We start from the raw sequence: 27,363 nt of genomic DNA on the forward strand, positions 1-27,363 counted from the left end.
CGGTTAGGCAGCGGTCCACTTCACCCGGGAGGGCTTAAACCTGGGCTGGGGACAAGGCCCAACACCCAGTACCGCATTTGATGACAGGATGGGCAGTTCCCCTCCGCCTGGCATTGAACCCGGGAGCATGACAGTTGGCCCCCAAAGTCTTTACCAAACGAGCTACCACATCCCGTCTATGAAATTATTTTATTTGCGATTACATGTTAAATAATACTGTATAAAAAAGATGTAGGCTAAACATTTGAAAAGGGGAAGCCTTTTTTCAAAAAAAAAAGAACATTTGAAAAGGGGTAATAATCATGGCTTAATCTGAAATTACGAAGATTCTGGATAAAGCAAATAAATGTATATTGAGATTAAACACAGGTCAAATGACGTTTACAAAGTAAGTTATTAAAATATTTAACGTGAAAGCATTATAGATTTTGTCGTTCAGGGAAGAACAAGCAATCATAAACAACTTATGGTTGCTTCCTTTCCATGCATGTGCTTCTTAAGCATAAGGAACGAAAACGAGTTAAAAAGATCAACATCATTGACTCTTAAGTATAATAAGTTTTACGTGCGTATGATTACTTGGAATCATTATCACAATAATTATTATTCTATTCCAATTTTCATACTATTATAATATATTTATCTAAATGGTGAGCATCTAAAAAGGCTTGTTGCCAACGAAGATTCCGTGAACGGAAACAGGTCCAGATCAAAACCAGCACATCTTTGCTCAGTCATACCAAGCAAAAAACGCGTCTTATAACACTTTCAAAGAAGGGAACAACATCATCATCTTCTTCAACCATGTGTCCTGACCGTACCAGTATGCTGTTACCCGAATCTGGTCATGAAACTTTCAGAACAGCAGGAATTCCCTAAAAACTAAAAAGTATATAAACTACTCATGATCGGTGTTAGCCAACAGCTCTTCAAATACCACTAGCTCTCTAACCAAAACAAACCAGACCGCAAAACCAGATGGGTTATCAATTCCCATTTTCCATACGACTTTTCTATAGTTTGAACTTTGCAACATTAAGATGAAGAACTAGAATCAGAATGTACATAACCAAGATTTCGACACCAAAGATTCAGCATTCTCTGATTCTAATTTCAAAGAGCTATCAAAGACATTTTTTCTGTTTTCAAGAGCTATCACTTACAGTTACAGCCTAATCGGTTCCTCCTACCTAAAAAAAAAAATGTCTAAAACGTCAAACTCATACCTGAGAGAAATTGACAAATAACCTGTTGTGTCTAAGAAAAGCAAAACATAGAGAAAGAAACTTGAATCTTCCTACCATACTCTGCCACGATTCTCACTACAACATCACACAGACAAACCGAGATATATCGCACAATATGCATAAACAGAGGATTTGTGTACAACCCTGAATCATTTAGAGAATGTAAAACAAGAATATTCAAAGGAACGAACTCACAAAATGATATTATATATCCGTTTTTTTCTGGTGTTGAACATTCTCACAGAATGGCTTAAAAGAACAATATTACATGACTTGAGAGCCACTCGTTCTTTCTCACTCGCTCGACACCTCTCTGTTTTTTCACTCTAGTTAGCATCATTAGGCACGTAAAAATGAAAAAAAAAAACCTACACGACCTTAAAAAAAGAACAAAAAAATATTATAAAGAAAGAAAAAAATGAACTTTGTCAAACCCAGAATGTACCCATTTACAGAGGAAGTCTTGATGATCCGATAAGGAGGGAGAAAGGCAATGATGAAAATTCAATAAAGTTTCTCCCTTTGGAATCAGCAAGCATGTGTCATCCTTAAAAGCTGCTTTCTTTTGAAAACCAAGAAGGTAACAACGCATATCTGCAGCATCGCTGCGAACCCAGCAAATACAAGACCCACCGTCTTCCCTGTGTTTAATCCACTCTTCTCCGGCTGCTTGAAGATCCGTGGTGGCGGTGGAGGAGGAGGAGGAGGAGGTGGAGATGGTGGTCGTAGCCTCCGTGATTTGTTTCTGTTAGGTTGTGGAGGAGGAGCTAGCGCACGCGGCGGAGGAGGAGGAGGTTTTGGAATCGGCGGCGGCGGTGAAGGTGGAGAATGAGGCGGTGGTGACGGTGAAGGAGGTGGCGGAGGAGCAATGAGAATGCCAATGCTGTTTTGAGGTGGAGGAGGCGTGTTAGCTTGAGGACTCGGTGGAGGAGGACGTGGCGGCGTATTGTCTCCTGATTGTTTCAATGGCGGAGGAGGAGGAGGCGAGAGATTCTGGAGCGGAGGAGGAGGTGGTGATACAGTTTGGGCTTGACCTTGGACAAAGAGGAAGCTCAAAATCATACCTAGAAGTAAAACATTCAAAAACTCCATTAATCACCGATCCAGATAGAAAACAAAGCGGGGCTCTTCTTCTTCTTCTTCTTCCTTTTGCCGTTCAGCGCATAGTTGAATCGGATTGTAACATGGAAGATCTGGTCAACGGAAGAAGAAGACGATTGGTGTTTGTTGATTCAGGAGAGAAATCGAGGGAAAGAGTTTCTCCTCCGTTCCTTCCTCTCCCTCTCCCTGTTTCCTGATTAAGTCGAGAAGCAAGCAAGAATCAAGGAATCTCGAATCTGATCTAAGGGAAAGCAAGGACCTAGGTTAGGTTTCTGTATCTCCCCTACATCGACGAATCGGATTCGATGGAGAGGGGTCAGCGAATTATCAGAGACCGAATACGAGGAAAACTTTCTGGTTTAATTTTCCGGGAAAATCCAGAGAGGGGAGAGGGGGGCAAGTAACGGTTTAGGGCTAAATCTGGAGGAGGAAGGAACTGGAAGAGAGAGATTGGGGAGACAATGTAGATTTTTGATTTTAACAAGCTCTCTTTGCTGTAAAACTGCGGGATCCAATTGTCAATCCTTTGACCTCGTAGCCGCTCATACATTGTTAATGGGCCTAGTGTCACGGCCCGCGAAAAATCAGTAATTGGATTGGCTCTAAATGACTATTTTACCCTTATAGATAATTAATTGAGAAAAATTCAAGAGTGAGCCCAACGTTAATTGGGCAATTAACTGCTCAAATCTACACGGTCACAAAGGAAGCAGACACCACCATATTGGTTTACGCTGCACTTCTCCGTAGGTGATTAACGATCGGTTTCTTGTAGCTAGCGCTCTTCTTTCTTTTCATCACTCTGCAAAGCAGTTACTCTCACTCAGCTCCGACTATCGTTTTCTCCAAGATTCATGGTGGTGAATCGTTTACCGTCACTCCTCTCCGCGCGAAGCTTAGCTCTGTATTAAACCCTAACTCGCCGCGTCGGAAGCAATCGAGCTCGTCCCTCTTCGGAGCATTCGCCTACACTTGCGCCGGCGATTTGGTTTCTGATCGGGATAGAGTTTTTGAGGTATTGAATAGTCTTATTATGCGCTTATCTCTGGATTTGTACGTTGCTCCGTTATTCTTTCGCGTTATCGGGGAGGATTTTGAGAATTTGGTTGATTCAGGTGGAAGAGTAGCATAATGGTAACAAGATTATATTGGGGGAAGATACTGAACACGATACCACTGCTTCATTTATATGATATGCGCTTTTGTCTTACTAGATCGATTCATGGATTTAGATGTAACTTTCGCATAGCGGTTAGATGCACCAAGATCTAACTATCAAAATTTGAGAAAATATTGTTTCCGTAAAAATTACTTTTATCAAGCTATCTGTTTTACCATTTTCCAACTCCCTATCGTTCTTAGTTTGAACAGTTTAAGGCTAGAATGAGTGGGGAAGACGGAAGCTTGAAGAGGCATTCGCGTGATAGTTTAGTGTACCTCACAACATGTATGATTGGGCATCTCGTGCAAGCGCATCTAAAAAATGGATCGGTTTATAGTGGTATATTTCATGCTGCTGATGTGGACAAGGATTTTGGTGAGGCTCTGAATCAGAATTTTTTTGCTTTTTTTCTTAGATATGTGAAGCATAGGAAAACACTACTATGTCTTGCCTTTTCTAAATTTCTTGAAACTTCCAGGAATTGTTCTAAAGATGGCATCCTTGGTTAAAGACGGTACTTTCAGAAAGCCACCGTACAAGACATTCATTATTCCTGCGGATGAGCTTGTGCAAGTTGTTGCTAAGGTGTGCTTCCTTTTATTAATTATATGCGAACTTTTTTTCTGTTTAAGTTTATGTCAGTGCGTTACATTGCAGGGACATTACGTTGAGATTTGATATCTTCATTCCTTTTATGATTGATGTTGGTGTTAGGATCTCTCCGTAGTGAGTGACGGCAAGTTAAATGCCGTTCAGAGTGAGAAGTCGGTGGAGCTTTTGACGGATTCTTCTATATCGAAGTCTTGTCGTGTTGTTCAGAGAAGCGAGCGAAAACCCAGGGTACTTGACGGTGAAGCTCCTGAGGGTCTGGATAATGTGTTTGATGAGTCTTGCAAAAGGTATGTATGTATACATATTTGAATTTCATGAAAATTTATTTATTGGATGCTTCTATGCAAATTTATTTCTTATCTGAACAGTTTAGACGAGAGAATGGTGGGAATGAAATGAATGGATTATTTTTCTATCTTTATGCTGATTGTGATCTTCCTTTTGGAAAGCTTTTATCTTTCTATCTCTCCGTTGAGCTAGATTTTTTTTTAGTGAAAGCATATAGTATATTGTGAGAAAGATCCCTTGGTGAATGTCCATAAGAGTAGGAAGACTGCAGTTTAAGCCTTTAAGGTATATATGATCGCTGGAGAATGATAAAGTCATTTTCTTTATCCCTCTACCCTCATAATCTTGAGCATAGATTATTGGTAGCTGAGTATACGTGTCTTGTATGTCTGTACAGTGAAGAACAAGTGCTCAAAGCTACACCTCTAATGGTGTCATCTCAACTAAAGGTATCTTCTCTTTCTCTGCTCTGTATGATTCTGGCTTGCTGTAGGGTTTAGTGTTTTCTCGATATTTGTGTTCGCTTAAAACATAACCTTGCAATGAAGAAAGTTACTCTTTTAGTTTTTACTTTGATGGTCTCTCTTTGAGTTGCCATTCTCAGTGTTGATGCATGTACTTTGTCCATTCAGGTTCAAGAAAGTACAAGTCTTGTTCAAACTGTGGAAGAAAAAAATTCGCCCGGCAAGGAATCTGCTGAGGCGCCACCGTCAAGTATGAGTTCAAGTCAGCTGACGTATAGGCCTGAAGAGTGGAAAGAGGAAGGTATCAAATCATTCTTCAAAGTGGCGACTGGAGCGTCTCGAGAAGCCGCTATTGCTTGCCTCAGTAATTGCAAGTGGAATCAAGACGACGCCATCAGTTATTTCTTTGGAGATTACACAGAAGCTGTATGTAACCTTCTGACTTGCTCTTTTCTCGATGTGTTTTCTTGATGGTCTCTCTCTCTCTTTGAGTTGCCATTCTCAGTGTTGATGTATATACTGCTTCCATCTGTCCATTCAGATTCAAGATAGTACAAGTCCCGTTAAGGAATCTGCTGAGGCGCTGTCGTCAAGTATGAGTTCAATTGTCAAATCATTCTGCGATGTGGTTATTGTAGCGTCTCGAAAAGACGCAGAAGCTTGCCTCAGTCACTGCAAGTGGAATCAAGAAGACGCCATCAGTTATTTCTTTGGAGAATACACAGAAGCTAATCCTGAAATTGCGTGGTCTCAGGCAGTATGTAACCTTCTGTTCCTTTGCACTTTTTACTATGGTCCTGCTTGTTTTATCGAGTTGTGTATGCTAAAAGCTTTGGCTTCAAACCAGAACCAAAATCATAGATACATAAGACGAGAAGTTAAAAATATATTATTGTTTTGATGACCTTTCTTTGGATTGACTGGTCTTCTCTGTTTTCATACGATAGTTTTTAGAAGAACGGATCACAATGTTGTTGGTACACTGCTTGCTTGCTTGCACTTCTCCATTTTACATTCTGAGTATTTATGTTGAAGGGTAGCTTTGATAGTGTTGGCTGAATTGATGCTGATGATTGTATCGATGCCATCCTTTCTTTGCGTCTAAGCATCTTGATAGTTATTTGGTATCATGTTTGGGCCGAAACGCTATGGTTTTTTGTTCCCTTTACTGCTGTTCACATCTGGTTTTCTCAAAGATTCCACTGTTTTCTAATGCATGAATCCGGCACTTCTTTTGATTGTATTTTCCCGTAAGATAGTAATCATGGGTTTCAATGGTATAGATGGAAGAGTAGCATAACGGTAACAAGATTATATTGGGGAAGATGCTGAACACCACACTACTGCTTCTTGTATATGATATGGTTGACTTCTTTTTTGAAAGTATTTTCTAGCAGAACAGTTGTTGATATTTACCATTCATTTTCAATCAGGGTGAGAGTCAGCCCTTTCAGAATGAAACAAATGCAGATCAGAGCTGCTCTATACATGGTGATCACGCTGGTCACCTTCCCTCTGAACAGCGGTCCAAAGATTTTCCTCCCCAAGACAGCAGTACCAGGTCATTCTTTTGCCACAAGGCTATGGGCTTTTAATCATCAAAAAAACTTCTTTCACAGTTGGATTTTCTTTTCACAAAACAGTGAGAGCCAGTTGGGTGAGCGAAGAAACAACAATAATCCAGAGGGTGCCCACAGTAACAGAGTAAATTCAACTCCATGTTGATTATGCATGTTTATTCAGTGATTGCGTTTGGCGTTGTTCTATTATTTTTAACATTGTTTCTTTGGCTTCCTTTTGTATTTACACAGACACCTGAGAAATCAGTTTCTGGTTCTGGTCATGGAGGTATATTCCACTTCTTTCTTACTCTTTTTCTATATCTGCACGCCACTATATTTGTTTATCCGATTTGAATGCCCACAGAAGTCTGAACTTGTTTTCCTGTGCTACACGTAGAAGGCTGCTCACATTTTTTCACTCTGCCTGACACTAATATTTATTTTCACGTTGATCTCAACTGACTATCTACTAGCCGTCAGTAATGTTCCACTCTGATGATAACCTCTTTTAAAGTCGCCAAATGGAATCTAGAAAAGTTGCTTTTGTACACAAGCAGTGGCGAACCTGTTAAGAAAATGTTGTGTGTTTGGAATATAGACATCAAAGAAGGTGGCGGTGGAACCTCGGCGTCGAAGACTGTTGCTGAGAATGAAAGGCAAGTCAGTCAAGTTTCTGGTGAAACAAAATCTGAAAGCGCTTTTGGGCAGTCGGATTCTAGAAGAATTTCAGAGAGCGGCCCAGCTCCACCGACGTCAACTCGTCCTGGACTATCACCAAGCTCGTCAATTAGTTCGTTGCCCTCACCAGAAAAGTCCACTCTTAACCCGAATGCAAAGGTTTACTTTTTCTACTTGATTTGTTCAAACTTTGATAAAGTGTTGGTTGAATTGATGCTGATGATTGTATCAATGCCTTCCTTTCTTTGAGTCTAAGCATCTTGACAGTTATTTGGTATCATGTTTGTGCCGACACGCAATGGTTTTTTGTTTCCTTTACCGCTGTTCACATTTTCGTGCAGAATAATCAACACTACATCTGTTTTTCTCAAAGGCTCCACTGTTTTCTGATGCAGTCCGGCTCTGGTTTATGTTTATTTTGTTCTGTGATGGCGAGGCTATTCTTTTGATTGTATTTTCCCGTAAGATATTAATCATGGGTTTCAATGGTATAGATGGAAGAGTAGCATAATGGTAACAAGATTATATTGGTGAAGATGCTGAACACGACACTACTCTTCATTCATACCACTATAACTTTCGCTGAGCAGTTTTGTCTGTGGATTCACCAAGATGCTATTTTTTCAACTCCCTATCGTTCTTAGTTTGAACAGTTTAAGGCTACAATGAGTGTGGAAGATGGAAGCTTGAAGAGGCATTCACGGGATAGTTTAGTGTACCTCACGACATGTATGATTGGGCATCTCGTGGAAGCGCATCTTAAAAATGGATCGATTTATAGTGGTATATTTCATGCTGCTGATGTGAAGAAGGATTTTGGTGAGGCTCTGATCATAATTTGTTCACTTTCTTAGATATGTGAAGCACAGGAAAACACTACTATTTCTTTTCTAAATTTCTTGAAACTTCCAGGAATTGTTCTAAAGATGGCATCCCTGGTTAAAGACGGTACTTTACCAGGGCATAAATCTCGTTCCCAGTTTGTCAGAAAGCCACCTTACAAGACATTCATTATTCCTGCGGATGAGCTTCTGCAAGTTGTAGCTAAGGTGTGCTTCCTTTTATTAATTATATGCGAACTTTTTTTCTGTTTAAGTTTATCTTAATGCGTTATATGGCAGGGAAGGGACATTACGCTGAGATTTGATATTTTCATTCCTTTTATGATTGATGTTGGTGTTAGGATCTCTCCGTATTCAGTGACGGCAAGTTAAAAGCCGTTCAGAGTGAGAAGTCGGTGGAGCTTTTGACGGATTCTTCTATATCAAAGTCCTGTCGTGTTGATCAGGGAAGAGAGCTAAAACCCTGGGTACCTGATGGTGAAGCTCCTGAGGGTCTGGATAATGTGTTTGATAAGCCTTGGAAACGGTATATACATACATATTTTGATTTCATGCAAATTTATCTATTGGATGCTTCATATGCAAATTTGTTAGCTAGATTCTTAAGACCACGGTTTCTTATCTGAACAATTTAGACGAGAGAATGTGGGAATGAAACGAATGGATTATTTTTGTGCTTCCACATTAGGCTGATTGGAGATCTTCCTTTTGGAAAGCTATTATCTTTCTATCTCTCTGTTGAGCAAGATTTTTGTTTATTGAAAGCATATAATATATTGAGAGGAAGAGCCCTTGGTGAATGTCCATAAGATTAGGAAGATTGCGGTTTCCATATCTCTCACAACATGGCTATTTGCTGGCAGTGGGGGATGGGATCAGTTTAAGGTGAATCAGGAACGGTTTGGAGTAAAGAGCACCTTCAATGAGGAAATGTATACCACACCACTTGACAGAGGTCTTCGGACTAGAGAGCTGGAAGAGAAAGCCGGAGAGATAGCGAGAGAGATTGAGGGTGAAAATACCGGAGATCTTCATGTAGCAGAGGTGATTTTGGGGAGTTTATTTGCGCAACTTGATCTCTACATTTTTGTTGTTGTTATATAACTCTAGATCTCTAATTTTCATGCCTGCAGGAAAGAGGCCTTCAAGTTAATGATAAATTTGACACTGACGAGGAAGCTAAATACTCAGCTGTCCGTCGAGTTGATGGATTTGATGATAGTGGGTTTGATGAGGAAGACGAGAAATTGCTGGACACTTGCAACGATCAGACTTTCGGTGGTTCATCTACTTCTATTGTCCAGAAGCCAACTTCTTCTAGTGGCCAGAAGCCAACTTCTTCTAGTGGCAAGGGTTATGGGGTATGGTTGACTTCTTTTTTGAAAGTAGCGTCGAGCAGAACAGTTGTTGATATTTACCATTCATTTTCAATCAGGGTGAGAGCTGCTCGATAGCTGATGATCACGCTGGTCACCTTCCCTCTGAACAGCGGTCCAAGGATTTTCCAGCCCAAGGCAGCAGTATCAGGTCATTTTTTTGCCATTAGGCTACGGACTTTTTAATCATCTAAAAGACTTCTCTTACATTGAGAGTTTCTCTTGACATAACAGTGAGAGGCAGTTGGGTGAGCGAAGAAACAACAATAATCCAGAGGTTGCCCGCAGTAACAGAGTAAATTCAACTCCATGTTTATTATGCATGTTTAATCAATGATTGCGTTTGGCGTTCTTCTATTATTTTTTAACATTGTTTCCTTGGCTTTGTTTTGTATTTACACAGTCACCTGAGGCATCAGTTTCTGGTCATGGAGGTACATGCTACTTCTTTCTTACTCTTTATTCTTCTTTTCAATTTTAAAAGCATGGCTCACAGTTTTTCTCTCGGCCTGAAACTAATATTTATTTTCACGTTGATCTCAACTGACTATCTACTGGCGCTCTGTAATGTTCCACTGATCGTTACCTCTTTTAAAGTCGCCAAATGGAATCTAGAAAAAGTTGCTTTTGTACACAGGCAGTGGTGACCTGTTAAGAAAATATTGTGTTTGGAATATAGATATCGAAGAAGGTGCAAATCTTGGTGGTGGTGGAACCTCCTCGGCTTCGATGACTGTTGCTGAGAAAGAAAGGCAAGTCGGTCAAGTTTCTGGTGAAAGAAAATCTGAAATCTCTTTTGGTCAGTCGGCTTCTAGAAGAGGTTCAGAGAGCGGCCCAGCTCCGTCGGCGTCAACTCGTCCTGGACTATCATCACCAAGCTCGTCAATTAGTTCGTTGCCGTCATCAGAAAAGTCCATTCTTAACCCGAATGCAAAGGTTTACTTTTTCGACTTGATTTGTTTCAAATTTTTTGTTGCGTTTACTAATCAAAAGTCATTGGGTCTGATCAGGAATTCAAACCATCGCAATCACCAGCTCCTGTACGGCCTCAATCTCCAATTGCAGGTGGCTCATTCTACTACGCTGCTCCAACTCCACCGGTTCAGCAGATGCCTGTAATGCCTGCTGGTTACGGAGTAAGTTCACTTTGTTTTATAGAGCCTAACTTTTACTAAAAAGAAACGAAGCAAAAGTCTCTAAAACTCTGGCCATGTGAAAAATATATGCAGATTCAACCGCAATATCCTGGACAGCAGCAGCTTCTTCGTTATCCTGGCCACGAGTATCCTCAAACTTATTATCCTCCAAATGCACCGCCCCAGGTATGAAGACACTAAGATCACGAAGAACCCTCCTACCTATTATACATCACTCTTTACAAAACCAAAATAAGTAAATAAATATTAACGAAATTAGAAAAAGAAGTGTAATGATGAAGGACTTGTTGTGATATTTAGTATCAGCAGTGGCAACAGCTGATGATGCAAGGTCAGGAGCTGATGATGCAAGGTCAGCAGCCTAGGCCGCCGGATATGATTTACATGCCGCTGCCTGCTCCTTACCAGCCGGTTATTATTTCCCCTCTTCTTCATCCCTTTTTTTTTTTTTGGTTTTTGCTTCTTGGATACTGAGATATCTCTCTCTCTCTCTCTCTCTCTCTCTCTCTCTGTTGTGTTTTACAGGGAAATCCACATAATCAAGGATGAGAGTAATAAACAGTTGGTCATGATGTAGTTTTTCTGAGAAGGAAGGACTTAAACGAACTAACCAACCCTCTGTTTTGGTTTATGCTCCTTTCTCTCTCTCTTGCTTAGTCAATTACTGGAACCATTTTCTACTTTTTAGATTCCCCATTGGATTTTAATATCTAGTGTTAAAGGAAAAAAACAAAAGAACATAACAATGTACTTGTATTCTCTTGAATCTGAAGGTGTACATATTTTAGAGTTTAGGTCATTCTCATGTGTCTTAACTGCATACTCCCTTAATGTGGAATAGAAATTGATGAATTTTCTAAGGTTCTTTAATAGACAAATTATGTAAACAAGAAATGTTAAAACTCTTTTCCAGCTTAAGAATGAACTAACAGAACCATTGTTATTTACTTCAAATTAATTATTACTATATATACATATATGCATGGACTATTGTGGTGGGAAACAACTTGTTTAGTCTCGGTTTAGCATAACTGAAAACAGAAGGATGATAACGGGCCTAGAATGCTATTCTGGTATATCTTTGGTTCGACTTTAAAAGTTTAGGCTGGACTAGAAGTTAAAATGTTTTGGGTTTATAATCTATAGTTTTCTTTGTCAATTAACCCAAGCATATAGAACAGATTCTTCAAAGAATCATAAAAGAAAAGTCTTAGGTCATGCCAATTGCCAACCCTATTCCAAGACTTGTAAAATAATTTACATCAAATTAATTATTACTGTGTATACATATATATGCATGGACTATTATGGTGGGAAACAACTTGTTTAGTCTCGGTTTAGCATAAAATGAAACACAGATTGATGATAACGGGTTGGCCTATAGCGCTGTTCTGGTAGATCTTTGGATTGACTTCTGTACTAAAAGTTAAGATGTTTTGGGTTTATAATCTATAGTATTTCTTGTCAATTAACCAAAGCTTTGGTAATAGAAAAGATTCTTCAAAGCTTCATTAAAGAAATGTCTTAGGTCATGCCAACCGCCAACCCTATTCCAAGACTTGTAAAATAATTTGCAATTTGTAAGGGTAAAAACAAGGACAAAACATATTATGTTTGTCATATTTTTCCAGAATGAAAATGAGACCTACATCAGTCCCCTAAACCAACATATCTCTCCATCCATACACTTAAAAAAAAAGGCTCCTCATAAAACTTGCGAGCCAAGAGAAATTAATGGGGCCACAAATCCGGTGCTTAATCAAAGTCAAGAAACTCCATTCTCTTCCTCATTGTTCCTCTCAGCTCACCCGCTTCCCTCTCCACTTTTTGCGCCTACACCACCATAACAACACACAAAAGCAGTCCCCATAACCAAATGATCAACAAACACATCACAAGTTATTCAAAATTTGCTAATTAATTTGTAGTTAAAGTATGAGGTCTGACGCCTTACCCTTTTTATCTCGGTTTCTGAGACGCGAATCATGTGTGGAGGAAGCTCTTCTCTCTCAGTGTCCTAACACATGGTTTAAAGCCCAAATCAGCGGATTGGAAAACACAAAGTGAGATAACAACAACAAAAGAAAAGAACAAGGAGAAGTCTTACCATGTCACCAATCAGAACAACATTCTCGCCACGGATTACATAGAGGCCTAAAGGAATGTCGCAGTATTGCTCACCTACAATGACCCTCTCGCACGCACCTTCCAGAACCGCATTGGCTGTGTATTGACAGACAGCGAATGACTTTTAATCTAACACTTATCATAAACATGGGAGAAGGAAAAGAAAAAGTGAATACCGAATTGATCAAAAGAACGAAGTGTTCCCATAAGCTTTCTACCATCTCTAAGGAGCACAAGTATTTTTCCTGCATCATTATTCATTAAAAGCAGAGCCAACACCCATAAAATAAACCCATATCCCTAAAGCAAGATTATGAACCTACAAAACCTCAAAAAACTGGAATTAAGTCGACAGTGAGTTGTATTCGAAACATGTTATATTATATACTTGTAAGTTCTAACGTTGAATCAAGAAGAATGAACCGGTAATGCCTGCCATCATATTTGACATCGTGCAATGCTAACAATAATCATTGAACAGTATGAATCGACCAATTAAATAAACTAAAAGCTTTGATAATTCAATTTCATAGACTCTCTTTGCAGCTACTATACCATTGAAATTGACTAACTTTGATTAAAGGCCGCAGAACTTAACTAACAAGTTAGCAAATAAGAACTCAAAATCAGACACTCAATAGTTTGCAACATTGAGCTCTTATATTCGATTAGCCAATACATTATACATACATACGTTTCAACGAAACTGTAAATGAGAGAGAAAGAGAGAGAGAGAGAGAAGCATTACTATCGAGATAACTGGCGAGTGAAGTAGAAAGGTAAATATCTTCAGGACCAGCCCAAGACATCGTCACTGACTCTAATCCGATCTAAATTGAAGAAAAGTTCTTTGTCTTTCTGTAAAAACACAACCGATAACGTTGATGAAACAGAATTGGCTAACAGAAAAGAGGAGGAGGAGTATAGCACTCAGACGAATCGAAAAATCAAGGTATTCAGCCTAAGGAAAGGTTGAGACTTTCTACTCTGGATCGAAAACACGGACACGGGTTCTTCGAAAAAAATATATAAAACCCGAATCCCGATCCAACTGGTTCTCTTGAAATATATTCTTCGTTTATCCTTTTACAGAGCTAAGGGTAAAACTGTCATTAGACTCTAAAAATAAGTCAAGACCAGACTTTACTTACCCGTTATTACACGCATTGGTGGGGTCCCATGGGAGCAACGACGTCGTTTATAAATGGGCTTGGACCCCGACTGGTTTGTCACCAAGATTGAAGCAATGACAATTGAGTATAATTGGCCGTCCAAAAGTGATTGCCATCAAGCAAGTTTTTCGAAAATTTTCATTTTGTTTGTTTGTTTGTTTCTAGAGAAGTGTGGATGATCAATGCTTCTGTCTCCGTGGGATGTATGTCACTTTCAACTTTTTTGTTGCATTACATCAAAGCTTAAGTTCTCATGCTTGATTAAACTCCTTGTTAGCAAATTCTACTTTGTTGTAAAACAAATGATCGTCTAGCCTAATGATTCTGATTGTTTCTGATGTTTCACCAAACTCAAAACTCTTTTACTGCAGTTGTGTGCTTAGCTGTGGATTGTATGACAAACAAAATTACATTCAAAAAGGGATTCTGACATCTCCATTTCATGTGATTTGACATGAACACAACAAACAGACAAAAAAAAAGACAATGCGAATGAATCAGTCAGTCTCTAACCGAGCAATGTAGGTGTCATAGTAACTCCCAGCTTTCTCAAGATCTCCCAGCTCAGTATAACAATCTGCAATAGCTCCATACGCTTCAGTGCTCCCAGAATCTTCTCCTTCCCTATTCGAGATAGCCAGAACCATGTTGTGATACTGTATAGCTTCTCTATACTTCCCTTGACGCTGCAGCGAAGCGCCTAACCCTCTGGCAGCTTTCTTCTCTTCGATGGGGTCTCCGAGACTCTGCGCAAGTTCCAAAGCGATCTTGAACTCTGAAAAAGCTTTCTCTAGCTCTTGATTCCTCAGAAAGGTCTTCCCTGTTTTCAGCTTGGAGATCAACTCTTGTTTCTTTGGGTCCACAATGATCTCACTCTCTGATGGGATTCTAGCTCCTACAGGTGCATAGCTTAACCCCGGTGCGTAAGACTCGATTTTCGCTTGTCTCCGAAGGGCTGTGTTGATCTGTCGTAGCTGTTCGTTCAGCCTCTGTAACTCCCCTTTCCTCTGCCGAGCAACCAACCCTGGATGAAAAAAGTGTTATTAAAAGTACAGTTATGTAGAAGCGTATACAGAAGAAAGAGGGCGTTACTAACCTCCAACAGTGGCTCCAACAAGTGCTACAAGCAACAAAACCGGCATGTTGAAGATGGAACTCTCTGGCTCGCATATCTCAGCAGCCAACGCTTCGAGGGGTGTACCCATGAGAAGGGAGTTTGTCAACAACACTGCCATCACAGGTAACTTGAGCTTCCCAAATCCCTGCGACACAATCGATGTCTAAAGGCTTACTTACTATCACAATATTCAAGGAACATAAAACTCATAGGTTTGTTACACATACCTCAAAAGATGATAATTTTTCAAAAGTTTCAAAGCTGCTGCCAAATGGTGTTTGGCTTTCACGCTCATAGGGGTTGTTGGTAGACAAAGGTTTAATCTTGGAGATAAGATGGTGTGCTCCAGGCGTTCTGACTAAGGAGTAGCCAATAGGTTTTGCTAACTTCCCAGTCTCTGGAAAAAAAAAAAGCATGCTTTAACTACAAACCAATGTTAATATGGCAAAATTTTGATTTTGATTTTGATATTTTTTTTTATGTTTTTGTTTTTGCCCAAAGCAAACCATTTTCTTCGTCCATTATCCTAAACCATACACTAGCTACTTCCCTGAACATATTGCGTTCTTCTCGGAGACCAAACAATTCCCTAAATAGCTTAATCATAAGTGACTTCGAAAAGAGGATCACTCACAAGTCACAACACAAAGCAACTGAGAATCTGAATTGGGTGAAACGATGAGCTAACCTGGACCTCGAGAATTTTCGTGCGGCGGAGTACGGACGCCGGAAGTATGAGAGAAGGAGGAGCAGCACCGGATAATCGCCGCCATCTTCCGCTCGGCTGATGACGTTTTGCTGAGTTTTTATTTTATTTATTTATCCAAACAACAAAATAATATTTAATCAGCGGTGATGAGACTGCACCCCACACACTGTTTCGCTTAATTACACTCACAGACCTTGAGGAGTTCAAAACGCGGCGTTTCATGACAACTACTGTGTTCGCAAGATTATATACCACCTTCCAGAGCTAAACAAAGCATCATGTGCTCTAGATCCCAAGACGCTTCAAGTCCTGAATCTTGTCAAAAACTGGTAAAAATCTTTTACATGAACATTAGTTAACTCACAGGTTGCAGTCCAACAGAGCATTACGTATCAATTATTTGCATTATGTATGAACTATATCACACGTGAAGACGGTAAGCATGAACAGAAAACATAACTCATCATTGTTTCATATCATATGTTTTAAGTACATTACAAAATGATCAAGATTGAGTATAGACTGAATCCAGGTTCTGTAGAGTATAAGCAGCATACTGGACCAGAGATTTTTGTATTGAATAGGGCATTACTAGAGATTAGGATCAAATCATGATTATTGCTGCCATTTTATGCACTCAACACAGTTTTGTAAGGAGGAAAAAAACGTAGCTCATTATTGTGACTTGTGAGACAACATTTTCATCAATATGTTTTTTAAGTACATAAAAATGATCAAGATTGAGTATATATTGTTTGTTTCAACTTTCAACTGATTCAGTGTCAGCCTTTTTAATAGGATCAGAGGTTAGATTTAAGTCTCTCATCCTCAGTCCTAACGTGGTTTCTGGTAATGTCACCAATGGTGGCACAACCAGAGAGTGCCAGAGTTAACTCAAACTCATTCTTCAACATCTCAATCACTTTCATCACTCCATCTCCACCCTTAGCTGCAAGCCCATACACTACAGGCCTCCCTATCTGCATCACCACCAAACCAAATAGTGTCACTAAATCAACTTGAAAGATGTATACCAAGTCCCAAACCACAACACTACTCAAAAGCTTACAAGAACAGCTTTAGCTCCTAGCGCCAGCGCTTTGAAAACATCTGTTCCTCGTCTCACTCCTCCATCAAGCAAAACCGGAATCCTACCTTTAACAACATGAACAACCTGCAGTTTCAGACACAAAAACAAAAAAGTTTGTTCGTTAAGAAGAGTAAGTATGTTCAAAAGCAAGGTTAATTTGATTGGTTTACCTCTTCTAAAACAGTTATTGTAGCTGGAGAATAGTCAAGCTGGCGACCCCCATGGTTGGATACAATTATTCCATCTACACCTGCTTCAACAGCCTTAAGAGCTGCCAATATAATCAGTTATATAGTATGATGTCACACGCACATGCTACATAATGGAGTATGAGATAGTGATCTTACCGTCTTCACGTGTTAGTATTCCTTTGATTAGTATTGGCAACTTTGTAATAGATCTTAACCACTCAATGTCCTAAACATTTTTGCAGTGCAAACTCTATAAGGAATACACTCGCATTCTCATGGACACACAATAGAATCATCCATTCACAAGCTTGTTACCTTCCAGTTTAAAGAAGCATCAAGAGCACGAGAGGCTAAGGCTTCAACCCCTGAACCATCACTCTGAAAACAAGTTATCACATCAACAACATGTAATGTGAATCAATGAACCTTAAGCTCAAGCTATACTACTACGACTCACAGGTTTGACTTTGGTTGAAAATAAACCTTCGAAGTTCCACAGCTTCGGTGCTATCATTCTACAGAAAGAAGTTTGAAAATACCAATTCACAAACTATGTTTTATTAGATAGACTAGAAGGAAAGTAAAAGAAGCTAATTCATGTGAGAGTGTTAACTTGTTCTTTATATCTGCTTCCCTTCTACCAAGTTTAGGAACATCAACAGTCAAAACTATGGCCTTGTATCCAGCTCTCTCAGCCCTTCTCACCACCTGAGCACTTACATCGCGTCTCTCAAACACCTACAAAACATATCAGAGCCAACTAAGAACTGGTGTCAAAAGCTAAAAGATTCAGATATTGAGTGTACTTACATATAATTGAAAAAACCGAACCGCGTTACAACTGGAGGCAACCTCCTCAAGAGTGCATGAAGACATACTTGATACTATCTGAAATTCATTCACACAACCAGAAAAAAAAAAAAAAAAAAACTATATTCATCACCTCAAAACCTAAACATAGTGCAAAACATGTGTTCCTATTCTATAAACATCTTAGTACCATGATAGTGTTACACGCAGCTGCAGCTTTAGCAGTGGCGGTTTCTCCTAACATAAAAGACAAAAGATAAATAAATCAGTTCCAAATCTAACAACTGCGTATATATATATATTGTTATACAAAGTTATGAAACATAAGAGAAACAGAGAGACCTTCTGGATGAGCCAACCCATGACTTCCTGTTGGAGCAATCATGATAGGAGCTGAGAGAGGATAACCCAAGATTCTGGTAGACATATCTATCTTGGTCACATCAACGAGAACTCGAGGCCTAAACCTGAACATCACAGCACACCAAAAAAAGAGGGAGTCACTAGGTTGTCACCCACTTAACTTAAAAGGATAACTGCTATGGATATGTTACATGATTCTACTGAAAGCTTCCATGTTTTCCTTGAGGGTGTGTTGATCCTCTGCTCCTCCGCTATAGAAGTCATAGTACATCTTAGGGAGAGCCTGTCTCGCCAGCTCTTGAAACTCATTCACGTTTACTATTTGGTCCATCTCTATCTATAATATCATATCAAAAGAAAGAAACTCAAATACTGCTATAATATAACCATACGAGAACCTTTCCTCTTACATCAAAGATTTAAACAGAGATGATCAAATCTTTTTAATAGGCCTTTCTTATCATTACTTTGATGTGAACCAGACAAGGACCAGTCCTTAACACCAAAGTATATCCATAGACTTGATTCGTCTACTTCAAATGAAAGTGGCTAAGTTCTTGAAACAACAACAAATAGCTACTATTGGCTAAAGATCATTAAGGTTGTCAGAAGTAATTTAAAAAGAAACATAATATATGATATAAGAGTTGAATGTAGTAGAAAGTACTCACATATCTGAAGAAACCCAGATGCAGATAAAGTAAGGTCAACGCTATTTCTTGTAAAGTATATAACATTGATCTCAATATCTTATCATGATACTGAATCATGCGACCCTCTAACTCCTCCAGAGTGTTACGGCCCATATAGATAAAATTGGTCGGCTCAATAAATTAGTAACCCATATGAATAAGGACGTCAACGGTTACTTGTTGGTCATGAAATCAAGATTATTCACAAGTAACAGAAACGTAGAAGTTTTGTGAGAGAATGGTTTCAAACGGTAATATTCTACTAATTAGTCACAAAAAATGAGAATCAACATTCAATGGTCTTACCTTATGTAAATGTCCTCAAAATTTTCATAAACTGGAAAGTAGCCGTTGGATCATTGGAAAAGAAAAAGGAAACTAAGAAGAATACAAATAAGACGAATCCTTGTTCTTAGATTTTCATAATCTTTGTGGTATATTTCTTTCTCTTGTAAATGAATCCTAAAAGATGTGCTGCCTGCAAATATCTGAGAAGAAAATGTCCAAAAGATTGCATTTTCTCACCTTATTTCCCTCCAAGTGATCCTCATAAATTTGCATGTATCCACAGAATCTATGGTGCTGGCAACGTTTCCAAAATGCTTCAGGTATAATATAAAGTCTTCGTGTGTATATATATCTGTATCTGTTTCCCCTTGTATTAAAAATATTGATGGTGGATCTTTTGACAGCAACTTCCTGTTCAGACAAGAGCTGAAGCAGTGGAATCTTTGTCCTTTGAAGCAAAATGCAGAGTAGATGATCCTGTTTATGGATGTGTTGGGATCATTTCTTTACTCCAAACTCAAATTCAGAAAACTCAAACCCTTTTGGCCAAAACTCAAGCTGAGATTGCTGTTGCTCAAACCAAACATAGCCAACACACAAATCTCTCAACTTAAATGTAATTTCTCAGTTTCATCTATATTTTTCTATAATTTTCCAAATAAAATCTCTTATTTAATCACTCTTTCTGTGTCCCATTGCTAAATCTTTAAATTCCATATTTGTCTTGGGTGATTGATAATGTAGTACCTAGAATGAAATTATCTTTCGACAGTATACAAACTGGTTAAATAAACATTGCCACCCTTTTGTTTGTACTACCAAAATCACATCGATACCAAACCGATAAGGACATGTTTCCGGTTTGATACAAATTTACAAACGTAGGCTCAACCACTATCAGAGTAAAGGATGATTATGATACATTGACCTGGAAACAAAGAGCACGTAATATCTCAGATCATTTCACTCTTCAACACTCGTGTGTCGTGCCACTGTCTGCGATGTGAATCATGTGTTATCTTTCATTTGCTTGGATCCTATGAACCTTTGGTCTCTCTAATCATTTCCCTTTGCTACGAAAATTGGAGAGTGAAAAGAATGACCTTGGTGCTGCAATAAACATAACGGTTAAAAGTCAGTTAAAAGCATATAGCTAACAGTTAAAAGGATATAGCTAACAGTAAAAGTATGGAGAGTAAAGAATGGTTGGGAAGATTACCTTTTACAGAAGTTCCTGACGCCTGATCCTCCTTCAGTTTAAAGCTTAACGGTGCACTTGTGTTTTGGGCTGAAATTAACATCAAGATGAACATAATGAGAAATCATTTTCTCACTCTATTATTGAGAACCAAAAAGGTTGTTACCTTGTTCATTGAATAGCTCACTCTCGTTGAAGCTATCATCAGAGGCCTGCGTCTGTAAAAAACCCATCCTCGACTTCCTCAAGTCTTCTGATGATCGATTCGCAAGATCTCTTCCGTCTTCAGTATCATCATCCCCTTCAGAGGTAGTAGCAGAGATCCAATCAGCCAAATTCTCAGCCGCACGGTTCTTCCTTCCAAAATTCAACAGCCTCTTCAACCCTTTCGTCACATCCTGCTGGCACTGGCTCTGAGATGGATTATTGCCACCACCAACGCGTTTCTGAGCAGCAGCTCCTCCCCATTTCTTCCTCATCAGAGTTGTATCATTCTCTGTATGGTTGAGGGAAGACAAGTTCCAGAAAGCAGGACTACCCACTGGTGAGTCCTCCACTGTAGCATGTGAATCCAGAAACGAACCGATGGTTTGATGATGCCTAGCAGTAGACACTTCAGCATTTGAATCAGGCTCAAGCTGAGAATTAGATTCACCATTACCACCCCATTCTTCAAACTCTTGACTAAGTCTTGGCTTCTCGTTCTCTGCATCCGTGAAAGCTTCAGCTTCTGCGTCATCAACCACTTCTTCCATCTCCTCCTTTTCCATTTCCTCTGATGCATCCGATCCTTCTGAAGCCTTATCAAGATTCAAAGGTACACAAACACCATCCTCTGACTTCAACTGAGAAACATCTGCCAGCTCTGCAGCTTCTTCAGCAGCACCTTTTCTGATACTTGCCGGCCTTCTTGGCTTCTCTTCTTCAGTTACAGCCTTCGGTCTAACAGAGCTTCTCGCCTGTGAGCGGACACCATTTCTTCCAACTCCCGAGGCTGGTTTCATCATCCCTTCCTGCTTCTTGAACTCGGCGAAGTTAGGGACTGACTGTGCAAGAAGTTTGTCTTGTCCTCTCCGCCTAACGGCACTTGGTGTAGAAACTTTCGCTGAAGAGCGTGAAGCTGATGATGTAGCAGTGGTTCGAGCAGTCAAGGAACTAGTTTTGTTTTGTTGTAGCTTCTTGTTCTGGATGCTCCTGGAAACATCTTCATCTTCTTCAGTGAGGAATGAGCTAATTGGATGCTGTCAAGTCATTACATTATCAAACTTCTTAGGAAACAAATAATTATATTTCACCCATGAATAGGTGTAAAACTAGGCCTGCGGATTTTGTCCGAACCAGACCAGCCGAACCAAGATTTTTGGTTTTCGGTTCGGTTACCGTTTTGAGTTTGGTATGATTTTTGAAAAATAATTCAGTTTTTGGTTTGGTTTGTGATTTTTTTCAAAAAATAAATAGATAAATAATCGAAAGCCCGAAAATAACCCAAAAACCGAAACAAATCAACCGAAAATAACCGGCTTTAACCGAAATTATAGGAATTTTTTAAAATAATTATACCGAAATCTACCCGCTAGGCCTGGGACTTATTATCCGAGATCCGGATTCGATCCGAGATCCGGATTCGATCCGAGATCCGCTCCGGATCCGCTCCGAAAATAGGATATCCGGGGTGCCCGGATCCGAATCCGGATAGTAAAATCTTGGATCCGTGCAAACCGAATCCGGATCCGGATCCGTATTTTTAAAATACATTAAATTTTTAAATTTTATTAATATTTATATTTGATATATTAATATTTATACATGAATTAATCTTATAATATTATATTTTAGTTTTTACAATATTATAAACATATATAAATATATTTATAAATATTTTAATTTATGTATTATGTTTAAAAAAATTAGTATTTTTTGTTAAAAAAATTATTTTTAATTATTTTGACGGATCCGGATCCGGATCCGGATATCCGCGGATAATAGAATATCGAGACTTTCGGATATCCGGAAACCACGAATCCGGATCCGGATATTAAATCCACGGATCCGACGGATCCGGATCCGGATACCCTAAATTTACCGGATATCCGGATCCGTCCCAGGGCTACTACCCGCAATCCCAAAAACTGGTTATTTCGGGAAAATTATAAAACCAAAATTAACTGAAAACCAAAACAAACCGAATTTATTTTCGGTTCATTTCAGACGAAACCTCAGGCCAAAGTAAAAATTTCAGAATATAGTGACGTATACCTGATCCTTTTTAGCACTCAGCCTAGAATTGAAGTACACAAGCTTCTCTGCACGTCGAGCATCTGAGTCTTTTGCCTTAGACTGAGAAAATTTGGTTTTCATCTCAGCGTTACTGCGATCAAGTATATCCTGCATCAACTTCAACTTGGCTTCCTTCTCGGACCTTCTCAAACTCCAGTCTTCCTTGAGCTTCACGTCTCTCTTCTGCATATACTTCTCATAGGACTTTCCTCTAGAATTATCTGAAAAGCTGATCTCTGGAAGTTTTTGCCTTGTGGTATTATCTCCATAGTCATTGTTACCGACCATCTTCATTGTTGGCGGAGTTTTGAACTTGTCTTCATCATTTGAGCTTAAAGTTGGCGTTGCTGGAGTCTTCTGATCCTCTGCTACTGGTCTTCTAGGCTGTGAAGTGGCAGCCTGTGGCTTACCTCTACGGACAGAACTGGATTGATCCCCCGGCACACGGAGCATGTGTTCAGCAAATAGCTTTTCAAGCTCGTTTGCTTTAACTTTCAACTCATCATTCAACTCTTGGCTTCCCTTAAACGCTCTAGCCCTTTGAACTTGCTCTGGTGGGGACACTTGGCTCATAGTATCAGTCTCGGAACCTTCACCCCTTCTACCTTGCGGTCTTTTCATCTGTTCAGAACCTAAAAGACGATGGTGCAAGAAAAATAACCAGAAGATTGCTAAATTTTCCCATTTTGTCCAAGTCAGGATATAAAGAAAATGTACAAGTCTAGAAAAGAATCTAGGCACGTTATCACGATTGAGAATTAGTCGTTTACCTATTCTCAGACTCTAACTGTTTAATAATAAAAAAGAATACTTCAACAGTCATGAATCATGATCATTTTCAAGCATTAGAAAAACAAGGAAGAAACCATAGACTTGTGTCTCAATATAAGAAAATGCATATAAAGGAAAGACCAACACATTTTTAACTTTACTGACCTCCATAGACTTGTGTCTTTCTCTGGCGATCCTCAACTGGTGGTGATTGCCTAGCCAACGGTTCTTTCCTAGGAGACTCTGCAGTTCCTCCATTGCTCCGAACACTTGTGAAATTAGATTCAGCACCACTTAACTGCTGTAACGTAGACAAAGGATGACTCCGAGGATCTCTAAACTGTATTTGGTCCTGCTTATTTGATTCAGAGTCTCCCGTTTTGTTATCAGATTCATCATCATCATCTCTATTTGCATTCTCTGAGTAATCAGAAGTCTCTCTGGTACTTTTTTCATTGTATGGAAACTTGGAACTTTTCTCCAATAAACTATCCTGTGAATTTCCTTGATGTCCCACTTGGCTACCCGTGCTCGATGGCATGTTCAAGTTTACCTCCTTGTCACCAAGATTGTTGGAGCTACATTCGTCTGCAGTCCTGTGAGAGCTCTCAACATGACTCAATCCGGTCTGCTTGTAGCCGACAGATTGTTTTGAAGATATACCACTTCCATCTTTGGACACTGATGAAGCCGGGGGAGTGCACAATGGACTATCACCAGTACCATCCTTCCTATCATTTCCCAAATCAATGCTCATGTCACTAGCACCACTCCATCTCCGCACAGAAGATGATAAATCAGAAGAGAGCCTTTTCAGCTCAGTGGATTTCACCACAGCTGTTTTCCCTCCGGAGCTTTCTTTCTGCTTGTTTTCAAATAGGTTGATCCTCTCCTGCACGCTGAGCCGTCTCGTGAGCTGCTTAGTCTGGCTTGCTAATGGCTCATTTTGCACAGGGATTTTTTCCTCTTCTTCATCCTTTTCATCATGACTACTTTGTGGCATCACCTTTGCTTCTTGCATACCAGTTTGATGTTCTCTATGTTGTTGGGTTCTATTAGTTGGTAGGTTTCTGGATGGGTCTTCACTGGGATCATCAATTGACATATCAGATTCCCAAGATGAACGTATAGCTTCTTCTTCCTGATTGAACCTCCAAGAGCTCATAAGCTCTGGCCTTCTCTGGAAAAGTGCGATAAACTTGGCGCATGCTTCACTGCAATAAGTATAGCAGACCAAGCATGATCAGAGTACTCATAACAGGTAGCTAACTAAGTTGAAAGCCAAAATATATTCTAAAAAGTGAGATAATTCTCCAGGGTTAAGAAATTGAATTCTTTTAATACAGTTAGGCATTCTAGTCCTTTATAATCATGTTCATCCACCTACCAGTAGGTCTCAAGTGTCTATCAGACCAAACCTACCTAAATTAGAGCATGATGGGTTTCTGTTTATGGAAAAGCGCATGCATCAAGGCCTAAACATTTAAACGTAAGACATATAGGAGACTATATAAACATGTGGTTATGGTGATCATAGGCTAAACAGGTGTTATCACAAAGTCCAAAATTCAAAAGAGGGATCAGTGGCAGAGGGTAATAAACCAAGAAACCTTGCTTGAATGGTCTACATAGCAAGCATAAGCAAAAACAAAAAAGTAAAAAAATGTAAAATTTGATAGATACAACTATGAAAAGCTACAACTTAAATTACAGCCCCAATCTTTTTGGTTTAAGCTCAGATAAATTAGACAAGGTGACGTAATTGTTGTCTAGTCTTCTTGCGTGTAAAAGGGGCACACACATAGGGCAAAGCAACAGGAAAGACCTGGCAAATAATATTAGAGGAGATAAAGGTAAAGGATATCTTAGGACTTACTTCAAGCGATTGGCCCCAAATCGATCAGCAAATTGACTAAGTTCGGGGACAGTGACTGGGTTGAAACCAGCAGCTGATGCACGATTACAAGCAGTTGCCAAGTCCTGTCTAACCGCTGCAAGCCGTAGATCAATAGCTCTAAGTAGCTCCTTCCTGGAAAGACAGAAAATAAAAAGATTCAGCGTTACACATTTCAAGAGTGCATAAGAGATGTAAAATAAAGCAAATTCGCACAGTTAACAGAACAAACATTAATAGATTAATTTGGCTATGTATTCATAATTTTTATCAAAAGTAAATAGCAAGAAAGGTTAGGACTTTACTTTGTCACATCAGCTGCTGTTGTAGTTTCCGTGCCATCTGAACGAAGAAAGGTTTAGCCAGATTATACCAAAGCAAGAGAAAGACTACTAACATGTAATAGAATATATCTGATAGACCTTTGTGGATAAAAATAGAACTACAGTGCCTTCAGATTCTAAATTTCACAATGCCATTCATAACTCAAAAGGTGCCCTGTAGATGCTTTTCTCATATTTGGCAGTTAGATTCTTAATTTCCATATTGTAAACACAGCCAAGTATAACAGACTAATCGAAAGAGGCACAATGATGGTCTATAGAAAGATACTTTTCTAGCGTCCATTAATGAGTTACCAGCATCACAATTCACATCACAACTCTAATCGTTAACCGCCAATTTCTTAGGGACGGTACGTGTACCAGAATATACAAATACAAACAAGTAAACAGTATGCATACCTTTTGAACCAGGTCGCTGATCACCAGTCCCCTAAAGCAAGATATTAGCAAAATCAATCTCAAGTTAACTTAACACATCATTTGCTTTCTCGAAATTAAAAGAGGTTCAAGTACCTCGCCATATATTTTCCGGGCAGCCTCTAACTGAGACATTTCCTCATCCAAAGAGCTAACCAATTCCATAACCTCTGGGGTACTAACAAACCGTACAAACCTATAAAACATAGTAAGCAAACAAGGAAAATTAGCAGGCAATGAGTTCCACTCCACTAAAACTTGTACATCAAACGGAATCAAAACCTCTCGAGTGTCCCTTTAGTAAACCAAGTTCCAGCATTCTCGCTGCTTTCAGCTTGAAGCCTTATAGACTGAGCTTCCCTGGCGACCTGCTCTTCAGCGACTTTCAAATGAGCAACAAAGGGTTTCACCAGTCCAGAAGCAAGCTTCTCAGTGTTCCCCGCAGTAGAGACAAACAACTCACATCTGCCCAGTAAAAGAAAAGAAAATATCTTTGAAAAATCCCAAAACAATGAAAACGAAGAAGCCATCTCCAAATACTAGTTAGTACCTTGAGCGCTTTGGGGAGAGTTGGAAGACAGCATAGTCAAGAGGTACAGCAGCTGGTCTCATCTTCTCCCCCTTTCACATACCCAACAAACAGATAAAAAAGTAAAAGACAGCTGTCGATTTTAAAGAGCCACAATGCTAAAGAGGAACCAATCTCAACTTAAAGACACACTACAACAATAATAGAAACCTCCCACAGTTGACATCAATCACATTGTCAGATCTGCTTCCGATCATGCAAAATCCAATCAATAATGGAATCTAATTCACAGTAAAAATCCAGAATTCGAATTCGAAATTCAAAGGCAAAAGTGGAACAAGAAAAAAAAAAAAAAGATCCCCACATCGAAAAAGGGAATGAGAATATTTGAAGTGAAGTCGTACTCGGATCAGGCTATAGTAGAGACGCGTACCTGTGGGTAGAAGGAAGGAAGGAAATTCAAAAATGAGATCTTTGGGTCTCTTTCCGATTCAAATTCGAGGAGTCACTATCATTGACGAGTCTCTTTCTCTGCTTGTCTATGTTAAGCGAATCTTATCTTCAATACAAAGTTCAACGCTTTTGTTATTCTTCGATACAAAGTTCGGAGCTTTTTAAAACCCTAACAATGGCGGCGATTGTTTTGTTTTGTTTCATCTCTCAGAAACTCTTTTGACTTTAACTTCTTACTCTCTTTTTTTAGTTGCTTCCGAGTGGTGGATTTGATGTATCTCCCATTGTCTCTCCTCCCGTCGTATACTCTCTCTTTGTCAAAATCTACTTTTTGAGAGAGAAAGTAGATTCAAGAGAGAGAGTGTTTTTCAGACAGAGAAAAATCACCATTTTTGTTGACGACAAGTACCCGTTTACCGTGAGAAACAAAAC

The 27,363-nt window shown here is 39.3% G+C and overlaps 7 protein-coding genes across 15 annotated transcripts; 2 read left to right on the forward strand and 5 right to left on the reverse strand.

Moving 5' to 3' along the window:
* Positions 1-1,775: 1,775 nt before the first annotated feature.
* LOC106389166 (vegetative cell wall protein gp1) lies at positions 1,776-2,339 on the reverse strand. The gene has a single exon (XM_022699516.2). It carries the CDS (start codon positions 2,337-2,339, stop codon positions 1,776-1,778), a length of 564 nt encoding a protein of 187 aa, XP_022555237.1.
* A 697-nt stretch (positions 2,340-3,036) lies between these two features.
* On the forward strand, positions 3,037-11,288 carry LOC106390447 (polyadenylate-binding protein-interacting protein 4). 8 transcript variants are annotated; one of them, XM_048753035.1, is made up of 25 exons: positions 3,037-3,363; positions 3,711-3,885; positions 3,989-4,095; positions 4,225-4,409; positions 4,808-4,859; positions 5,043-5,300; positions 5,416-5,631; positions 6,308-6,435; positions 6,518-6,578; positions 6,686-6,722; positions 7,035-7,273; positions 7,759-7,933; positions 8,027-8,163; positions 8,298-8,482; positions 8,820-9,000; positions 9,090-9,317; positions 9,392-9,483; positions 9,567-9,627; positions 9,736-9,766; positions 9,970-10,268; positions 10,343-10,468; positions 10,562-10,654; positions 10,790-10,900; positions 11,015-11,068; positions 11,151-11,288. In XM_048753035.1, the coding sequence occupies exons 2-24, from the start codon at positions 3,732-3,734 to the stop codon at positions 11,036-11,038; spliced, it is 3,180 nt and encodes a 1,059-aa protein (XP_048608992.1). In that variant the 5' UTR covers positions 3,037-3,363; positions 3,711-3,731; the 3' UTR covers positions 11,039-11,068; positions 11,151-11,288. The 8 variants fall into 8 exon arrangements, with proteins under 8 accessions (XP_048608992.1, XP_048608990.1, XP_048608993.1 ...); XM_048753033.1 differs by having other exon boundaries at positions 11,015-11,288; XM_048753036.1 differs by having other exon boundaries at positions 7,768-7,933; positions 11,015-11,288.
* A 757-nt stretch (positions 11,289-12,045) lies between these two features.
* LOC106391190 (sm-like protein LSM1B) lies at positions 12,046-13,666 on the reverse strand. Its single transcript, XM_013831789.3, has 5 exons — positions 13,365-13,666; positions 12,793-12,861; positions 12,597-12,712; positions 12,444-12,506; positions 12,046-12,322 (listed from the first exon to the last, which is right to left on the reverse strand). Exons 1-5 carry the CDS (start codon positions 13,423-13,425, stop codon positions 12,245-12,247), a joined length of 387 nt encoding a protein of 128 aa, XP_013687243.1. The 5' UTR covers positions 13,426-13,666; the 3' UTR covers positions 12,046-12,244.
* Positions 13,667-14,128: 462 nt separating this feature from the next.
* On the reverse strand, positions 14,129-15,838 carry LOC106389169 (protein FLUORESCENT IN BLUE LIGHT, chloroplastic-like). The gene is made up of 4 exons (XM_013829370.3): positions 15,594-15,838; positions 15,133-15,302; positions 14,885-15,050; positions 14,129-14,812 (listed from the first exon to the last, which is right to left on the reverse strand). Exons 1-4 carry the CDS (start codon positions 15,676-15,678, stop codon positions 14,286-14,288), a joined length of 948 nt encoding a protein of 315 aa, XP_013684824.1. The 5' UTR covers positions 15,679-15,838; the 3' UTR covers positions 14,129-14,285.
* A 427-nt stretch (positions 15,839-16,265) lies between these two features.
* Positions 16,266-18,861, reverse strand: LOC106389170 (peroxisomal (S)-2-hydroxyacid oxidase GLO3). Its single transcript, XM_013829371.3, has 12 exons — positions 18,740-18,861; positions 18,260-18,405; positions 18,048-18,172; positions 17,896-17,942; positions 17,706-17,783; positions 17,509-17,633; positions 17,353-17,410; positions 17,211-17,273; positions 17,052-17,121; positions 16,875-16,975; positions 16,684-16,788; positions 16,266-16,594 (listed from the first exon to the last, which is right to left on the reverse strand). Exons 1-12 carry the CDS (start codon positions 18,836-18,838, stop codon positions 16,415-16,417), a joined length of 1,197 nt encoding a protein of 398 aa, XP_013684825.2. The 5' UTR covers positions 18,839-18,861; the 3' UTR covers positions 16,266-16,414.
* A 67-nt stretch (positions 18,862-18,928) lies between these two features.
* On the forward strand, positions 18,929-20,081 carry LOC106384316 (LOB domain-containing protein 24-like). The gene is made up of 2 exons (XM_013824302.2): positions 18,929-19,368; positions 19,453-20,081. The coding sequence occupies exons 1-2, from the start codon at positions 19,216-19,218 to the stop codon at positions 19,660-19,662; spliced, it is 363 nt and encodes a 120-aa protein (XP_013679756.1). The 5' UTR covers positions 18,929-19,215; the 3' UTR covers positions 19,663-20,081.
* LOC106390442 (COP1-interacting protein 7) lies at positions 19,785-27,314 on the reverse strand. 2 transcript variants are annotated; one of them, XM_013830891.3, is made up of 12 exons: positions 26,912-27,314; positions 26,500-26,570; positions 26,232-26,414; positions 26,046-26,145; positions 25,932-25,962; positions 25,494-25,530; positions 25,171-25,323; positions 23,460-24,508; positions 22,503-23,155; positions 20,413-21,487; positions 20,268-20,336; positions 19,785-20,158 (listed from the first exon to the last, which is right to left on the reverse strand). In XM_013830891.3, the coding sequence occupies exons 2-12, from the start codon at positions 26,559-26,561 to the stop codon at positions 20,109-20,111; spliced, it is 3,462 nt and encodes a 1,153-aa protein (XP_013686345.1). In that variant the 5' UTR covers positions 26,562-26,570; positions 26,912-27,314; the 3' UTR covers positions 19,785-20,108. The 2 variants fall into 2 exon arrangements, with proteins under 2 accessions (XP_013686345.1, XP_013686347.1); XM_013830893.3 differs by having other exon boundaries at positions 26,500-26,721.
* Between the last annotated feature and the right edge of the window lie 49 nt (positions 27,315-27,363).

The sequence above is a fragment of the Brassica napus genome, chromosome C3 (genome assembly GCF_020379485.1).
Source record: "Brassica napus cultivar Da-Ae chromosome C3, Da-Ae, whole genome shotgun sequence".
NCBI lineage: Eukaryota > Viridiplantae > Streptophyta > Magnoliopsida > Brassicales > Brassicaceae > Brassica > Brassica napus.

Bases quoted from the DNA above. Each gene is read 5' to 3' on its own strand.
- LOC106390447 (XM_048753033.1), top strand. From the start codon at position 3,732: ATGAGTGGGGAAGACGGAAGCTTGAAGAGGCATTCGCGTGATAGTTTA. The intron at 5,632-6,307 runs GTATGTAACCTT...ATTTTCAATCAG, and splicing joins AAATTGCGTGGTCTCAGGCA to GGTGAGAGTCAGCCCTTTCA. The intron at 7,274-7,758 runs GTTTACTTTTTC...TATCGTTCTTAG, and splicing joins CTCTTAACCCGAATGCAAAG to TTTGAACAGTTTAAGGCTAC.
- LOC106389170 (XM_013829371.3), bottom strand. From the start codon at position 18,838: ATGATTCAGTATCATGATAAGATATTGAGATCAATGTTATATACTTTA. The intron at 18,173-18,259 runs GTAACATATCCA...TGTGATGTTCAG, and splicing joins GAAGCTTTCAGTAGAATCAT to GTTTAGGCCTCGAGTTCTCG. The intron at 17,634-17,705 runs GTAAGTACACTC...TATGTTTTGTAG, and splicing joins TTCGGTTTTTTCAATTATAT to GTGTTTGAGAGACGCGATGT.
- LOC106391190 (XM_013831789.3), bottom strand. From the start codon at position 13,425: ATGTCTTGGGCTGGTCCTGAAGATATTTACCTTTCTACTTCACTCGCC. The intron at 12,713-12,792 runs GTATTCACTTTT...GTCAATACACAG, and splicing joins TCGTTCTTTTGATCAATTCG to CCAATGCGGTTCTGGAAGGT. The intron at 12,507-12,596 runs GTAAGACTTCTC...ACCATGTGTTAG, and splicing joins TTGTTCTGATTGGTGACATG to GACACTGAGAGAGAAGAGCT.
- LOC106389169 (XM_013829370.3), bottom strand. From the start codon at position 15,678: ATGGCGGCGATTATCCGGTGCTGCTCCTCCTTCTCTCATACTTCCGGC. The intron at 15,051-15,132 runs GTATGTGTAACA...ATTGTGTCGCAG, and splicing joins AAAAATTATCATCTTTTGAG to GGATTTGGGAAGCTCAAGTT. The intron at 14,813-14,884 runs GTTAGTAACGCC...TTTTTCATCCAG, and splicing joins TGTTGGAGCCACTGTTGGAG to GGTTGGTTGCTCGGCAGAGG.
- LOC106384316 (XM_013824302.2), top strand. From the start codon at position 19,216: ATGAATCCTAAAAGATGTGCTGCCTGCAAATATCTGAGAAGAAAATGT. The intron at 19,369-19,452 runs GTATAATATAAA...ATCTTTTGACAG, and splicing joins ACGTTTCCAAAATGCTTCAG to CAACTTCCTGTTCAGACAAG.
- LOC106389166 (XM_022699516.2), bottom strand. From the start codon at position 2,339: ATGGAGTTTTTGAATGTTTTACTTCTAGGTATGATTTTGAGCTTCCTC.
- LOC106390442 (XM_013830891.3), bottom strand. From the start codon at position 26,561: ATGAGACCAGCTGCTGTACCTCTTGACTATGCTGTCTTCCAACTCTCC. The intron at 24,509-25,170 runs GTAAGTCCTAAG...TACTTATTGCAG, and splicing joins TTTGGGGCCAATCGCTTGAA to TGAAGCATGCGCCAAGTTTA. The intron at 21,488-22,502 runs GTATACGTCACT...ATGACTTGACAG, and splicing joins TGAGTGCTAAAAAGGATCAG to CATCCAATTAGCTCATTCCT.